The sequence below is a fragment of the Schistocerca piceifrons genome, chromosome 9 (genome assembly GCF_021461385.2).
Source record: "Schistocerca piceifrons isolate TAMUIC-IGC-003096 chromosome 9, iqSchPice1.1, whole genome shotgun sequence".
Lineage (NCBI taxonomy): Eukaryota > Metazoa > Arthropoda > Insecta > Orthoptera > Acrididae > Schistocerca > Schistocerca piceifrons.
The window spans coordinates 75,534,462-75,551,522 of NC_060146.1; the positions used below are offsets into that span (position 1 = coordinate 75,534,462).

The 17,061-nt window shown below is 44.4% G+C and overlaps 1 protein-coding gene across 1 annotated transcript in view; it reads left to right on the forward strand.

Annotated features, from left to right (window-relative positions):
- Nucleotides 1–17,061, forward strand: part of LOC124716713 (serine/threonine-protein kinase par-1-like) — a 461,973-nt gene that overhangs the window by 361,455 nt on the left and 83,457 nt on the right. Inside the window, exons 3-7 of the mRNA XM_047243255.1 lie at nucleotides 1,664–1,727; nucleotides 4,681–4,796; nucleotides 6,584–6,754; nucleotides 10,506–10,629; nucleotides 16,279–16,481. Of these exons, the coding sequence (XP_047099211.1) occupies nucleotides 1,664–1,727; nucleotides 4,681–4,796; nucleotides 6,584–6,754; nucleotides 10,506–10,629; nucleotides 16,279–16,481 (678 nt within the window). The remainder of the gene's footprint in view (nucleotides 1–1,663; nucleotides 1,728–4,680; nucleotides 4,797–6,583; nucleotides 6,755–10,505; nucleotides 10,630–16,278; nucleotides 16,482–17,061) is intronic.

Here is a 17,061-nt window from a genome sequence, read left to right on the forward strand (position 1 = left end):
GGTGGAAAAACTACCGCATCGCGCAAAAACAGCGCTTTTGACAGCTTTCAAGCTGCGAAGCGCAAACAGTAGTCGACGAAAACAATAACTGCCTCTACAGCTATGAAGAGGCGTTGCCGCGAGACGTGGAGATTGTAGAGTGTGGCTGTACCTATACATTTTTACATCATGCATATTTCTTTGTAAGACTGTTTCATAATTTGAAAGATGTGCCGACATATGCATGGAACACATTTTTTTCGATGCTACACTACAAACAATGCTCATGTTTTTGTTTTCGTTTGTAATAGAAAATCGGTAAAATGTATACGAGGGTAATGTCGAGTTTGTCAGGCAGTTTAGTATACTAACTGAAGCTAAGCATACATTGGATTAGAGCTACGTGCAGAGGAATGGATATTTGTGTGATTACCTAGTTATGAATGAAGGCACTCACATTCCACTCCTACGTACAAGTTTGCAACACTATCTAAAAGGGGGTGAATAACTGAACTGAGTCTGATTCCCCAAGTCCTTTGTTTTCTGTGACAGAATAACAATCAGACCACACTTTTTTTATTACTTCTTCCTGAATTTTAAATGCCTTTAGAAATTTCATAAGTCAACAAGCCTGCCTGTCTTCTCAACTGCTGCCTCTATGTTGTATGTATGCACACTGAAGTGCCGAGTGAAAATTTGTACCAAGACCAGGATTCGATGATGACGATGATGATGATGATTGGTTTGTGGGGCGCTCAACTGCGCGGTTATCAGCGCGGGTACAAATTCCCAACCATTGCTCAGTCCAACCTCGCCACTTTCAGTAATGATGATAAAATGATGCCGACAACACTAACACCTAGTCATCTCGAGGCAGGTAAAAATCCCTGACCCCGCTGGGAATCGAACCTGGGACCCCGTGCTTGGGAAGCGAGATCGCGACCGCGAGACCACGAGCTGCGGACCCAGGATTCGAATCTGGGTCTCCCACTTGCTAGACAGATGCGCTAACCACTACGCCATCCTGGCACAGTTTATTTGCACAACTGAACGAAATACCCTGGCACGGCACCCTCGTCAATCCAGTCAGCCTATGCAATGCAGTTTGAATTTAGGGAGAATACCAAGCGGGTTGAGGCGTGAATGGGATTTTGGATTGAGAGAGGGGGCGTGCTAAGGTCATCCGTGCTGTTGAGCAAAGCAGTAGTGGTTAGCTAATCCGCCTAGTTAGCATGAGGCCCGGGTTCGAATCCTAGCGTTGAACCAAATTTCCATTCGTCGCTTGAAATTGCATATATACGTCATAGAGGTTTGAGAATTGAAAAGATCACTGGAACCATATGGTTTCGTTTTATGCTATCTCTCTGTTACGTAGCTCCATTCTTACAACTGCAGTCAGGTTTCTGTACATGTTGTAGATAACCCTCTGCTGCCTGTATTTTATCCTCGCTACCTTCTGAATTTCATGCTCTAGCATTACATATTATCTCCAGAGGTAGGTGGAACTTCTAAAGTTGGCTCTGGGTACTATAAGTATGTAGGGAAATGATCATTTGTAAACGTTGTGGAACTCTGTGGACAGGTTAACACTTCCTACAGCTCATGTGGTACTTGTCTTATTACCCCTTACAACTCCACATATTTTTCGAGTGCTTTTGTTGAGTACTATTTTTGTTTCTTCCAGGTGATGGAGACGAAGAACATGATCTACATCGTATCGGAGTACGCCAGTCAGGGTGAGATATTTGGTGAGTATGTCAACCCCCAACCACTCCTGCCGTAAATGCGAAACCCTCACCTGCTGGTTCTAAGCCATTATTGTTAATGTCTACTATTCTTTTTTAAATGTATTAATAAGACAGTATTTCTGCTTTTTGTCATACTTCATTTTTATGCCGATCTTGGCAGTTCATTCCTTGCTGTTCATCCACTCTAGAGGCAAAACGTACAACGTCAGTATGAGTGAATTCCATATCCACCTGTGCAGTTCCTTGTTTCACTTGTCAACACTGAATCACGTGGGGTACTCAGAGTTTTAATGATCACCTCGAAAAATCTGAAAGTATGAAACTTGTTGGTGGTGGTAGTTACCACTGCACCATGGCAAACCGGCCGCTGTGGCCGAGCGGTTCTAGGCGCTTCAGTCCGGAATCGCGCTGCTGCTACGGTCGCAGGTTCGAATCCTGCCTCGGGCATGGATGTGTGTGATGTTCTTAGTTTAGTTAGGTTTTAGTAGTTCTAAGTCTAGGGGACTGGTGACCTCACATGTTGAGTCCCATAGTGCTTAGAGCCATTTGAGCACTATGGCATTTGCAGAAAAACTCTCAGCATCACTTAGCCAGATGATGGTTGGGCCTCCGCTTTTTTCGGTGCTGATGAATTCACGTATTTCCACGACCTGCTTCGCTCCACTGTTCCGTGGTCATAGAGGTGATATTCCCAGCACTTCTCCGTGATAGACGGCGAAACAGAATGCGAAAAGGTGTGCCGCATAATTCAGTGTTGAAATTAGAATTTTCTATTTTGAGAGAGCTGAAGGGCGATCTGTTTAATTCTTCAAAACCATTCAACTGCCAAGATCGCATAAAATATTTTTTTATTTAAGAAAACTGGATTCAACAGACTATGCTGTTATCTTCAGATCTTAAAATCTTTTATTGTGAAACATTTTCCTTCCACGCTGACTTCAGCATAAGAGGTCTTTTCGTATTACACCAAAGTCCTCCCATCAAAACCATAATTTAAAATTTAACTGTAATTTAAAATGTCATATCTGTATTGAGATGGTTGTTTGTTAATCAGTTACTCCTATTTCTGAGTGCTTCTTTAGTCATTGCAAGCCTTCTTTCAATACCCGTTATACTTCTGTTACGTTTTGTTATTGTCCATCCCAAATAGCAAAATTCATTTATTTAGAGTAGCATTTTACTTAGTATCTTTATGTTTCCTGTTCGTTTAACCTGTAAGTACCACTGTAGTGTCTTTTGTGTTTATTTTCAGTTTGTGGTTATCCAAAGCATCAGACAAATTTTTCGGCAATGTTCATCTACTTGTTCAGCACTAATTTTGATATCTTTTGTTGCTGCATTATATATATACTATGTGATCAAAAGTTTCCTGACACCCCCGAAAACATACGTTTCTCATATTAGGTGCATCGTGCTGCCAGTTAATGCCAGGAACTCCACATCAGCGACCTCAGTAGTCATTAGACATCGTGAGAGAGCAGAATGGGGCGCTCCGTGGAACTCACGGACATCGAACGTGATCAGGTGATTGGGTGGCACTTGGGTTATACGTGTGTACGCGAGATTTCCACACTTCTAAACATCCCTAGGTCCACTGTTTCCGATGTGATAGTGAAGTGGAAACGTGAAGGGACACGTACAGCACAAAAGCGTACAGGCCGACCTCGTATGTTGACTGACAGAGACTGCCGGCAGTTGAAGAGGGTTGCAATGTGTAATAGGCAGACATCTATCCAGACCACCACACAGGAATTCCAAACTGCATCAGGATCCACTGCGAGTACAAGGTTTGGCGGGACGTGAGAAAACTTGAATATCAAGGTCGAGCGGCTGCTCGTAAGCCACACACCACGCCGGTAAATACCAAACGACGCATCGTTTGGTGTAAGGAGCGTAAACAATGGACGATTGAACAGTGGAAACACGTTGTGGGGTGTGATGAATCACGGTACACAATGTGGCGATCCGATGGCAGGGTGTGGGTATGGCGAATGCCTGGTGAACGTCATCTGTCAACGTGTATAGTGCCAACAGTAAAATTCGGAGGCGGTGGTGTTGTGGTGCGGTCGTATTTTTGATGGGTCTTGCACCCCTTGTTGTTTTGCGTGGCGCTATCACAGCACAGGCCTACATTGATGTTTTCAAATGGCTCTGAGCACTATGGGACTTAACAGCTGTGGTCATCAGTCCCCTAGAACTTAGAACTACTTAAACCTAACTAACCTAAGGACATCACACACATCCATGCCCGAGGCAGGATTCGAACCTGCGACCGTAGCAGTCGCGCGGTTCCGGACTGCGCGCCTAGAACCGTGAGACCACCGCGGCCGGCTACATTGATGTTTTAAGTACCTTGTTGATTCCTACTGTGGAAGAGCAATTCGGGGATGGCGATTGCATCTTCAACACGACCGAGCACCTGTTCATAATGGACGGCCTGTGGCTGAGTGGTTACACGATAATAACATCCCTGTAATGGACTGGCCTGCACAGAGCCCTGACCTGAATCCTATAGAATACCTTAGCAATGTTTTGGAACGCCGACTTCGTGCCAGGCCTCAGCGACCGACATCGATACCCCTCCTCAGTGCAGCACTCCGTGAAGAATGGGCTGCCATTCCCCAAGAAACCTTCCAGCACCTGACTGAACGTATGCCTGCGAGAGTGGAAGCTGTCCAGAAGGCTAATGGTGGGCCAACACCATACTGAATTTCAACTTTACTGAAGGAGGACGCCACGAACTTGTCAGTCTCAGCCAGGTGTCCGGATACTTTTGATCACATAGTGTATGCGCGCGCACACACACACACACACACACACACACACACACACACACACACACACACACACACCCCTTGTCAGACATGTATTGTTATATTATGTATAAATAAAGTAATACATTGGTGGGTTTCGGCGGCTGGACTCACAGATAGGGGTAATGCTTGTTTTGCAGACTACATCGCGAGGTTCGGCCGGATGTCGGAGTCGGCAGCGCGGCGCAAGTTCTGGCAGATCCTGTCTGCCGTGGAGTACTGCCATAACAAGAGGGTGGTGCATCGGGACCTGAAGGTGGGTAGCCTGCTCGCCGCAGCCACAGCGCGCGGCAGTCATAACTGCCAGCTGGCTCCTCAGTGTACAGACTGTCCCAGACGGAAGGATCAGAATATGATGGGGACCACCATTAGAAGCAAAACAGTCTAGTAAAAATGGGCTCTATGCCCCCGTCAGAGATTCGAGTCCCCCTCGTGCGTGCGTGCGTGTGTGTGTGTGTGTGTGTGTGTGTGTGTGTGTGTGTGTGTGTGTGTGTGTGTCTACATCTACATGATTACTCTGCAATTCACATTTAAGTGCTTGGCAGAGGGTTCATCGAACCACAATCATACTATCTCTCTACCATTCCACTCCCGAACAGCGCGCGGGAAAACGAACACCTAAACCTTTCTGTTCGAGCTCTGATTTCTCTTATTTTATTTTGATGATCATTCCTACCTATGTAGGTTGGGCTCAACAAAATATTTTCGCATTCGGAAGAGAAAGTTGGTGACTGAAATTTCGTAAATAGATCTCGCCGCGACGAAAAACGTCTTTGCTTTAATGACTTCCATCCCAACTCGCGTATCATATCTGCCACACTCTCTCCCCTATTACGTGATAATACAAAATGAGCTGCCTTTTTTGCACCCTTTCGATGTCCTCCGTCAATCCCACCTGGTAAGGATCCCACACCGCGCAGCAATATTCTAACAGAGGACGATCGAGTGTAGTGTAAGCTGTCTCTTTAGTGGACTTGTTGCAGCCTCTAAGTGTCCTGCCAATGAAACGCAACCTTTGGCTCGCCTTCCCCACAATATTATCTACGTGGTCTTTCCAACTGAAGTTGTTCGTAATTTTAACACCCAGGTACTTAGTTGAATTGACAGCCTTGAGAATTGTACTATTTATCGAGTAATCGAATTCCAATGGATTTCTTTTGGAACTCATGTGGATCACCTCACACTTTTCGTTATTTAGCGTCAACTGCCACCTGCCACACCATACAGCAATCTTTTCTAAATCGCTTTGCAACTCATACTGGTCTTCGGATGACCTTACTAGACGGTAAATTACAGCATCATCTGCGAACAACCTAAGAGAACTGCTCAGATTGTCACCCAGGTCATTTATATAGATCAGGAACAGCAGAGGTCCCAGGACGCTTCCCTGGGGAACACTTGATATCACTTCAATTTTACTCGATGATTTGCCGTCTATTACTACGAACTGCGACCTTCCTGACAGGAAATCACGAATCCAGTCGCACAACTGAGACGATACCCCATAGGCCCGCAGCTTGATTAGAAGTCGCTTGAGAGGAACGGTGTCAAAAGCTTCCCGGAAATCTAGAAATACGGAATCAACTTGAGATCCCCTGTCGATAGCGACCATTACTTCGTGCGAATAAAGAGCTAGCTGCGTTGCACAAGAACGATGTTTTCTGAAACCATGCTGATTACTTGTCAATAGATCGTTCCCTTCGACGTGATTCATAATGTTTGAATACAATATATGCTCCAAACCCCTACTGCAAACCGACGTCGATGATATAGGTCTGTAGTTCGATGGATTACTCCTACTACCCTTCTTAAACACTGGTGCGACTTGCGCAATTTTCCAATCTGTAGGTACAGATCTATCGGTGAGCGAGCTGTTGTATATGATTGCTAAGTAGGGAGCTATTCTAATCGGTATACAATCTGGACCTGAAGACTTGCCCGTATCAAGCGATTTGAGTTGCTTCGCAACCCCGAAGGTATCTACTTCTAAGAAATCTTTATGGTACGTTTGTGGTAAGATATATGTGTGTGGTGTGTTTCCAGGCGGAGAATCTGCTGCTGGACGCGAACATGAACATAAAGATCGCGGACTTCGGCTTCAGCAACTACTTCACCCCGGGCGAGACGCTGAGCACGTGGTGCGGCTCCCCGCCCTACGCCGCGCCCGAGGTGTTCGAGGGCAAGCGCTACGTGGGGCCCGAGATAGACATCTGGGTGAGTGAGTGTCCCAGCCGGACTGGGTTGCCAATTCCTTGTTTGTTCACAGCAGTGCAAAGTGATGCAGATGAAGCTTTCTTCTCCTGTCTTACTAAATAATAAGTACGAACTTCGAGCATGCTGGAATAGCTGCGGGTCAGCAACTACTACATCCACATACATACTCCGCAATCCACCATACGGTGCCTGGAGGAGGGTACCTGGTACCACAACTAGCATCTTCTCCCCTGTTCCACTCCCAAACAGAACGAGGGAGAAATAACTGCCTATATGCTTCTGTACAAGCCCCAATCTCTCTTATCTTATCTATGTGGTCTTTCCGCGAAATGGAAGTTGGCGACAGTAAAATTGTACTGCAGTCAGCCTCAAATGCTGGTTTCCTCAGTAGCGATTCACGAAAAGAACGCCTCCTTTCCTCTAGAGACTCCCACCCGAGTTCCTGAAGCATTTCCGCAACACGCACGTGATGATCAAACCTACCAGTAACAAATCTAGCAGCCCGCCTCTGAATTGTTTCTATGTCCTCCCTCAATCCGACCTGATAGGGATCGCAAACGCTCGAGCAGTACTCAAGTACAGGTCGTATTAGTGTCTTATAAGCGGTCTCCTTTACAGATGAACCACATCTTCCCAAAATTATACCAGTGCACTTCATATCGGTCTGCAGTGTCACGCTCAAATATTTAATCGACGTGACTGTGTCAAGCGCTACACTACTAGTGGAGTATTCAAACAGTACGGGACTCTTTTTCCTATTCATTAATTTACTCTTATCTTTATTTCGAGTTAGCTGCCATTCTTTACACCAATCACAAATCCTGTCGAAGTCGTATCCTCCTACAGTCACTCAACGACGACACCTTCCCGTACACCACAGCATCATCAGTAAACAGCCGCACATTGCTATCCACCCTATCCAAAAGATCATTTACGTAGATAGAAAACAACAGCGGACCTATCACACTTCCCTGGGGCACTCCAGATGATACCCTCACCTCCGATGAACACTCGCCATCGAGGACAACGTACTGGGTTCTATTACTTAAGAAGTCTTCGATCCACTCACATACTTGGGAACCAATGCCATATGCTCGTACCTTAGTTAGGAGTGTCCAGTGGCGCACCGAGTCAAACGCTTTCCGGAAGTCATGGAATATGGCATCCGTCTGATATCCTTCATCCATGGTTCGCAAGATATCATGTGAAAAAAGGGCGAGTTGCGTTTCGCAGGAGCGATGCTTTCTAAAGCCGTGTTGATGCATGGACAGCAACTTCTCTGTCTCAAGGAAATTCATTATATTCGAACTGAGAATATGTTCGGGAATCCGGCAACAAACCGATGTTAAGGATATTGGTCTATAAGGATCCGTCCTTCTACCCTTCTTGTATACAGGCGTCACCTGCGCTTTTTTCCAGTCGCTCGGGACTTTACGCTGGGCAAGAGATTCGCGATAAATGCAAGCTAAGTAAGCAGCCAATGCAGTAGAGTACGCTCTTTAAAACCGAATTGTAATCCCATCAGGACCTGCGATTTATTTTCAACCCATTCAAGCTGCTTCACAACCCCGGAGATGGCTATCACTATGTCCTCCATACGGAAATCTGTACGAGACTCAAACGGCGGTATGTTTGTACGATCCTCCTGCGTGAAAGATTTCTCAAATGCTAAATTTAAAATTTTAGCTTTCGTTTTGCTGTCTTCCGTGGCCAGGCCAGACTAATCAGTGAGTGACTGGATGGAAGCCTTCGACCCACTTACCGATTTTACGTAAGACCAGAATTTCCTTGGATTTTCAGCAAAATCTTTTGCTAAGGTATGACGGTGGCAGTGGTTGAATGCTTCGCGCATAACTCTTTTTACAGCAGCACGAATCTCTACTAACTTTTGCCTGTCCTCATTCTCCCGATCTTTCTTGTACCGCGAGTGCAACTGCCTTTGCTTCCTGAAAATTCTCCGAATTGCGCTGTTAAATCACGGTGGGTCTTTTCCAACCGTAACCCACTTTTTCGGGACATACTTGTCCAGTGCGTGATTTACAATGTGTTTATAATTTGCTCATAATTCTTCGACATCCATCGTACCGGAAGTAAATGAAGTCGATTCATTTACTAAGTGGGATGCTAACAACTGCTTACCTGCTCTTTATAGTAAGAATACTCTCCTAGCCTTCTTGACCGACTTTTTAACTTCCGTAACCATAGTCGTAATGACAACATCATGATCACTAATCCCTGCCTCAACACTGACACTGTACTATGAAAAACCAGTCCAGAGCTGCAAATTTCATTTTTTTTATTCACTCGATGACTGGTTTCAGGCCGGCTCCCATTTTCAAATCATTGCGACACAGTCAAAAATGGTATTTCCGAAAATGCAAAGAAGTGTCAAAAATGCGCTAAACTGTTCGTTTGCCCTTTTTTTAATGTTTTTGCATTTTCGGGTGTACCAGTTTTGACTATGTTACGATGGTTTGAGAATGGGTCCCGGCCTGAAACTACTCATCGAGCAAATAAAAAAAGTTAAACTTGCAAGACTGATATTTCGTTGTACTCAAAACAGTAAGTGACATAAATTTTTACTTATCCTGCCTGCGAAATACTTTTAATCGATGTTGTTGTTGTTGTTGTTGTTGTTGTTGTGGTCTTCAGTCCTGAGATTGGTTTGATGCAGCTCTCCATGCTACTCTATCCTGTGCAAGCTTCATCATCTCCCAGTACCTACTGCAACCTACATCCTTCTGAATCTGTGTAGTGTATTCATCTCTTGGTCTCCCTCTACGATTTTTACCCTCCGAGCTGCCCTCCAATACTAAATTGGTGATCCCTTGATGCCTCAGAACATGTCCTACCAACCGATCCCTTCTTCTAGTCAAGTTGTACCACAAACTTGTGTTCTCCCCAATCATATTCAATACCTCCTCATTAGTTTTGTGATCTACCCATCTAATCTTCAGCATTCTTCTGTAGCACCACATTTCGAAAGCTTTCTATTCTCTTCCATACATGGCTACACTCCATTCAAATACTTTCAGAAACGACTTCCTGAGACTATACTTGATGTTAACACATTTCTCTTCTTCAAAAACACTTCCCTTGCCGTTGCCAGTCTGCATTTTATATCCTCTCTACTTCGACCATCATCAGTTATTTTGCTCCCCAAACAGCAAAACTCCTTTACTACCTTAAGTGTTTCATTTCCTAATATAATTCCCTCAGCATCACCTGACTTAATTCGACTACATTCCATTATCCTCGTTTTGCTTTTGTTGATGTTCATCTTGCATCCTCCTTTCAAGACGCTATCCATTCCATTCAACTGCTCTTCCAAGTCCTTTGCTGTCTCTGACAGAATTACAGTGTCATCGACCAACCTCAAAGTTTTTATTTCTTCTCCATGGATTTTAATTCCTACTCCGAATTTTTCTTTTGTTTCCTTTACTGCTTGCTCAATATACAGATTGAATAACATCGGGGAGAGGCTACAACCCTGTCTCACTGCCTTCCCAACCACTGCTTCCCTTTCATGCCCCTCGTCCCTTATAACTACCATCTCGTTTCTGTACAAATTGTAAATAGCCTTTCGCTCCCTGTATTTTATCCCTGACACCTTCAGAATTTAGTCGCTAGGGATACCAATTTCTCATTCTGTTTTTGTATCCACTTTTGAAAAAAATGTCGTGAGTGTGTGTGCTGCAGTCGAGTTGGTTGGGTGGAGTGTGGAGAGACGGTGGCGACCCGCCTGTTGCAGAGCCTGGGCGTGGTGCTGTATGTGCTGGTGTGCGGCGCTCTGCCTTTCGACGGATCGAGCCTGCAGTCGCTCAGGGACCGCGTGCTGTCCGGCAGGTTCCGCATCCCTTACTTCATGAGCTCCGGTGAGTACCGCTCCGTGACGCTAACTGCTGCGTCCAGTATGAGCTTCATTTTTCATGTGACACTTGGATAATTGTGCACAGTGGGTAAGCGTGCACAATGCACAATCGTGCGGGCGCGGACGGCAAAGAGAGCAGCCAGCACCCCCTGGGCATAAATACTGGACAAAATCCTCCAACACGGCAGTCTCAGGTAGCACCTGAAGAAGGCAACGAGTTACGTGGCCGAAATATTGTGCCAGAGCGAAACAAACATCCGGCAGTAGACCCGATTATTCCACATGTCACGATAATTTCTGTCTGTTGCTATCCTCTGATTCCTTTAACTAACAAGCAGGTTTTGCCAACACAGGAAAAATGTTCGAAGTGTACAGTCAGAAATTCTCAAGCAAATTGGTAAACTCTAGGAAAAGATAAGTCATCTACTGTACAATATTTATAGGAACCATGAAGGAACGGCAAGTATGGAAGACCGAGAACGATGTGGTCGGATTAAAAGCGGTCTAAGACAGAGAAGCAGCCACCCATTCCTGGAGTTAAGTTCATACACCACAGAAACAATGAACCAAATCAATGGAAGATTCAGTATTGGGATTAAAATTCTGGGTTAAATGCATAGAGTAAATATCTCTGGAGTGAGCACTCACATGCGCAGAACAGATTTTGTGTTGTCAACATACATTGCCGGCCTGGTCACGTGATCTCGGGACGTCGTGTGTGTGTGTGTTCGTATAGCGCCCTGTATATTTAGAATGTCACTACATCCCTAGTACAGACGGATTCTTTTCGTACGTGTCGTGGATTATTTATATATGTTGCGAAGACATTTTAACAGTATCCATTTGATACCGGGAATAAACCAGCTACGTAACTTTTAAGGGCAAGTGATATTACATTCAGCTTCTTTGCGATAGGTGTCATTGTTCAGATGCACTCGATTTTTGGTAGTTTTTGGTATGATACCGCACTTTATAGTATTACAGAGCCTGAAGTACATTTTTGCAGTGATAGTCCTGCAAAACGACTTGGCCACACATTAGTGGTTATATCCCTGCGAATTCGTCCTTTTTTCTGTTATTTCTGGTTATTTATTTTCTCGTTTTTGCGACCTAAAGCACAATTCTTACTGGTGGCACTTTGAGGTATTTATTTAACGCATTTGAAGTACTTGCTCCCAGTTCATTAAATAAATAGTAGACGGAGTAATCTATATACATAATTGACAAGTCACTGATAAATGCATGGAGGATAGTATTTGCTGAAACAACTAACCTTTCCCTTTCCTGTTCCACTAGCAAATTTACGAGAGGAAGCGATTGTTTGTAAGCTTTTGTACGAGCCGTAATATCTATTATATAGTCATAAAATCGTAGAAAAATAGGTCTACAGAATCAAGTCTTAATTATAATGTGTCTCGAAATTTTTAAACGTATACAGTGTTTCTTACTAAAATGAAAACTATAATTAGAGCTATATGGAATGTACCCATGAAAAGTTACTATCCCTCTTGCCACATATTTTTCTTTGCATCCGTAGCAACAACAGTAATTCACCATCGCTATTACACTATCAACAAACGGTGGAACACAACAAAAACTCTTGGTATTATAAACTTCAAACGCTGCAGAAAGCACATATGCACAGCAAAGTCCCGAGATCACGTGACAATCCTGGTTTAATGTTGACAACATGCGCAGAACGCAATGCTCACTCCAGAGATATTTACTCTATGGTTAAAGGATACCAATGACAAGGTTCGCTGGTGGCACTGCTATTCTCAGTGAAAATGGATATGAATTGCAGCAACTGTTGAATGGGATGAACAGTCTAGTGAGTACGGAATATGGATTTAAGGCAAACTGAATAAAGACAAATGTACCTGATGTTATTCAGGTTACCGAAAACCCGGATAATGGAGAAATATTTAGCTAAACGGAAATCTCAATTTACAAACCTTTTATTTCGGCGCTAACATGAAACACACTATATGACCAGGTTGATGGTGTGGCCGTGGGTAACCCATTGAGTCCTACGATCGCCAATTTTTACATGGAAAAATTCGAACAATTAGCTCTGGAAAAGGTGAATAAGAAACAATGTCGATGGCATCGATACGTGGATGATACATTTGTGGTTTGGTCACATGGCAAAAAAGCTTTAGAGGAATTCTTTTGTTATTTAAATAGATTAAATCCTAAAATCCATTTTACCATGGGAATGGAGAAAGACAATGCAATATCCGTTTTGGATGTCTTCGTTACGAGACAGACTGATGGCATCTTGAAACATAAAGTCTTTCGGAAGATTACACATACCGACAGATACTTGCATAAGGTTTCCAATCATCAACCATAACAGAAAAGAGGTGTAATTAGAAGTCTAGTGGACAGAGCTAAAAGGATCTGGACGCCGAGTTAAAACATCTAAAGCAGGCTTTTGGGAAGAATGGATACTCCAGTAAGAAAACAAATAGAGTTTTGCAACCGAATAACAGGAGGCCTAAGGACAACGATAGGACACAGCGATGGAAGAACACGGTTTCTCTACGTATCAAATCGGCAAGATTTTAAGGAAACATAACCAACTAAGAAAATAGACCAAGCACTTTTTTCCGTTAAGGTTAAACGTACCCCTCTGTCTACAAGTGGTGTATACATCATTCCGTGCACATGTGGTAAGGTCTACATTTGAACTTCAAAGACAAGTGTGAGTACACGGTTGAAGGAACATAAAAGTCTTTCCCGACTAGGGAAAACAGACAAGTCAGCCGTGGCGGAACATGCTCTTCAGTCGGGTGATCCCGTAGTGAAATTTTCGGAAACTGAAGTTTTATGTACTATGACGAACTATTATCCACGGCTGTATAGAGAAGCCATCGAAATATATAAACATGGGGATAATTTTAACAGAAAAGAATAAACTATGAAACTCAGATATATATGGACAAAGGCGCTACAGAATCGATGAGAAGTTTTTATCTTTGACGTACTATGATCGATAGTTATATTTTACCCTTGACAAGGTTTATCTCTGCTATCACGTGAAATCCAGACCACGCCCACTTTCCACGGTATTTAGGCCGTTCTTCGACTGTCGACTCTTCAGTCGGCAAGATTCAGCACAACCAGGAGCACCTCCGAAGATGTCCAACGGAGCTTTGGACGAAACGTCAGGGATAGAAGATTTCCTTGGACCACGGCCATACAACACGGAAGAATTCTCGGCAGCTGAAACCCGGTCGTGACAGCTTTCATTCTATGAAGTGTAAAAGTCTGTGTGATCAAGACCGGCCTGTAAAATTTTAGGTTACGTTTTACCATGACTGTTATTGACACTACACGATACAAGAAGTTTACTGTTACCAGTCACTATTTAGAACAGTGACTGGTAATAGTAAACTTGTAGTTTCATGTACTGTGAAATAAATTCTTTGCAAGACTCCAGTTGGTAGGTGGGCACCCAAGTCTCGATATTACGTGCCACCTCTCGATTTTAATCGCCACCCTCTCGATTTTAGCCGCTGCCCTCTCCTTTCTTTTGTATCCCGCCTGGAAGGCGGAGCGTGTGTCTGCTCCTGAAAACTGAAGGGTAGGCCGAATGTAGGAAGCTAGGAGGAGCAGGTGAGGCAGAACCAGTGCTGTTTTCCTGGGGGAACGCTGGGGGACGCGTACTCCTAAACTTTTTCGTCGACAAAGTAATGTTTTTTACGATGTTGAGAACTTGGAAGAGTGCCAAAGATTTATTTCACGGACGTAATTTTTATTTCATTTTTTCGTGTTGGTAATTGCAATACGAATGATACCAGTGCAATTTTTGGTGGGAAAATCGATGTCATTGACTGATTCAAGCATTTCGAAGCTGCGGCAACCGTTCTCGACAACTGAATCGCTGGCAGCCAGTTCGACAAGCATGCCCCGCTAATGGTGGGCGATGGTAGTGCTAAACGGATATGCGTACGCTCAAATCGCATGCCTCATTTGAGGCGATGTAAACTGAAGTGTTCGATACCACATTTTCTTGTATGTTTGTGTGTTTTTCGGTATCGCCTTCTTTATTTCAGCAAAGTCAGTTGAAGAGTCCGATATCATTTTTTGTAGCTCGACATGTTGATGACGTCATGGCTAAAAGCATACGGGTGGTATCCCATGCTTCAGTTATAACTAATTTTCGCTGCATTATAACCCATGTCGAAGTACCCTCAAACTTTTTTTTAGAAAAAAAGCACTGGGTAGAACACTTGGTACTGCAATTGAAAGTGGTATTACTTTGGCTGAGATGAGCACGTATCATTGAAGTAACTGAAGTAACAAAGTCTGTAATGACTAGCCCCCTATGAAGTAATAGGTAAGTTGCTTGGTCGTCGGCTCGGAGTCAAATGAGCTGAATCTAGAGCAGCGCTCGTAGAGCTAGACAGCGCCGGTGTCGTAGTGCCAACCTAAGAACTTTTACCTACGCCGTGGCATCGCAGCTATCGGTACCACACTTTCTAAGTGCCTTCCTCTTGATTTTAAGGGGGGGGTAGGACGAAAAACGGGCCGACTTGGAACAGCAGAGGCACCACAGGACATATTAATTTTCACTGTCTATGCTTTTACAAATAAACTCATAAAACTTTAACAGCATGACCAGGAAGGATTCAGGATTCACACTCATAGCCGTGGAAGCTCAAAAACGTAACAAAACACATTTTTTTTACATGTGGAATTTCATAATTTTTTCACTTACTACCGGCTGCGTTCGTTGCTATAGGTACACTTTTCTTCCTAAGTAAGAGAGATTCTTCGATAACTTGTGCGCAGCATACAAACCATAGTTACAGGTGTATGAAACTCTAGAAGTTATTTAATTTATGAAAAAATGAGTGAACCGTTACATTTTAAACTTCATATTTAGAAAAAACTCAAGTTTTATAGTTAATTATCTCAATTTTTCCACAGTTTTTAATAGATTTGGAAAATTCTAGTGCCATACACCCGTAACTACTGTTTGTATGATATTAAAAACTCATCGAAGAATCTCTGTTACTTAGGAAGAAAAGTGTACCTATAGCAACAAATGCAGCCAGTAATAAGTAAAAAAAAAAATGATGAAATTTCACATATAGAAAAGGTATTTTGCTACGTTTTTGAACTTCCACTGCGATGAGTGTGAGTCCTCAATCCTTCCTGGTCATGGTGACAAAGTTTTATTAATTTATTTGTAAAAGTATAGACAGTAGAAATTAAAATGTCCTGTGGTGACTCTCCTGCTCCAAGTCGTCCCGTTTGACGTCCTACCCCCACCCCTAAGTGCAACCCTCTCGATTCGACAGGGCGCCGTCCCAATAGTCAATGCCGTTCCCTCCCTGTTACAAGCACCCTGCCCTGGCGATTCTAAACACTCTCCCCTAGTGTGTCTAGTCAAGTACACTCCTATCGTCAGACTAGACACTCTCCCCTTGTAGACCAAACACACTCCCCTCGTGAGTGTAAGAGGGGGAGAGAGAGAGAGAGAGAGAGAGAGAGAGAGAGAGAGAGATATTCTCCCCAACTGATAGTAATCACCCTCCGCTGACGAGTCTAAACACTCTCCCGCCACTAGTCTAGATGATGAAACAGGGACAGCAGCAGGTGCTGTCGGCGTGATGCAGCGTGGTGGGGGGCGCTGTTGCAGACTGCGAGTCGCTGATCCGCAAGATGCTGGTGCTGGACCCGTGCCGGCGGTACACGGTGGAGCAGATCAAGCGCCACCGCTGGATGAGCGCCGAGGCGCCGCGGCTGCTGCCCAGCGGCGCGGGCGGCACCTCCTCCGAGCCCAACGAGCAGATCCTGCGCCTCATGCAGAGCCTCGGCATCGACGGCAACAAGACCCGAGAGGTGAGCGGCCGCCTCCCGTCTCACTGCACTACCGGCCGCTGTGGCCGAGCGGTTCTAGGCGCTTCAGTTCGGAACCGCGCGACCGCTACGGTCACATTTTCGAATCCTTCCTCGGGCACGGATGTGTGTCATGTCAAAAAAAAAAAAAAATGTTCAAATGCGTATCAAATCTTATGGGACTTAACTGCTAAGGTCATCAGTCCCTACTCTTACACACTAATTAACCTAAATTATCCTAAGGACAAACACACACACACACACACACACACACACACACACACACACACACGCCCGAGGGAGGACTCGAACCTCCTCCGGGACCAGCCGCACAGTCCATGACTGCAGCGTCTAAGACCGCTCGGCTAATCCCGCGCGGCTGCGTCATGTCCTTAGGTTAGTTAGGTTTAAGTAGTTCTAAGTTCTAGGGGACTGGTGACCTCAGATGTGAAGTCCCATAGTGTTCAGAGCCATACCGACTGGGTATTGCCTGTCATTACGACAGTTACTACACCCTGCGTGTACTGTCTGAGACTGCGTTTGTAAGCAAAATCTGTTTTTGTCGAAGTGCAACTGTCGACTG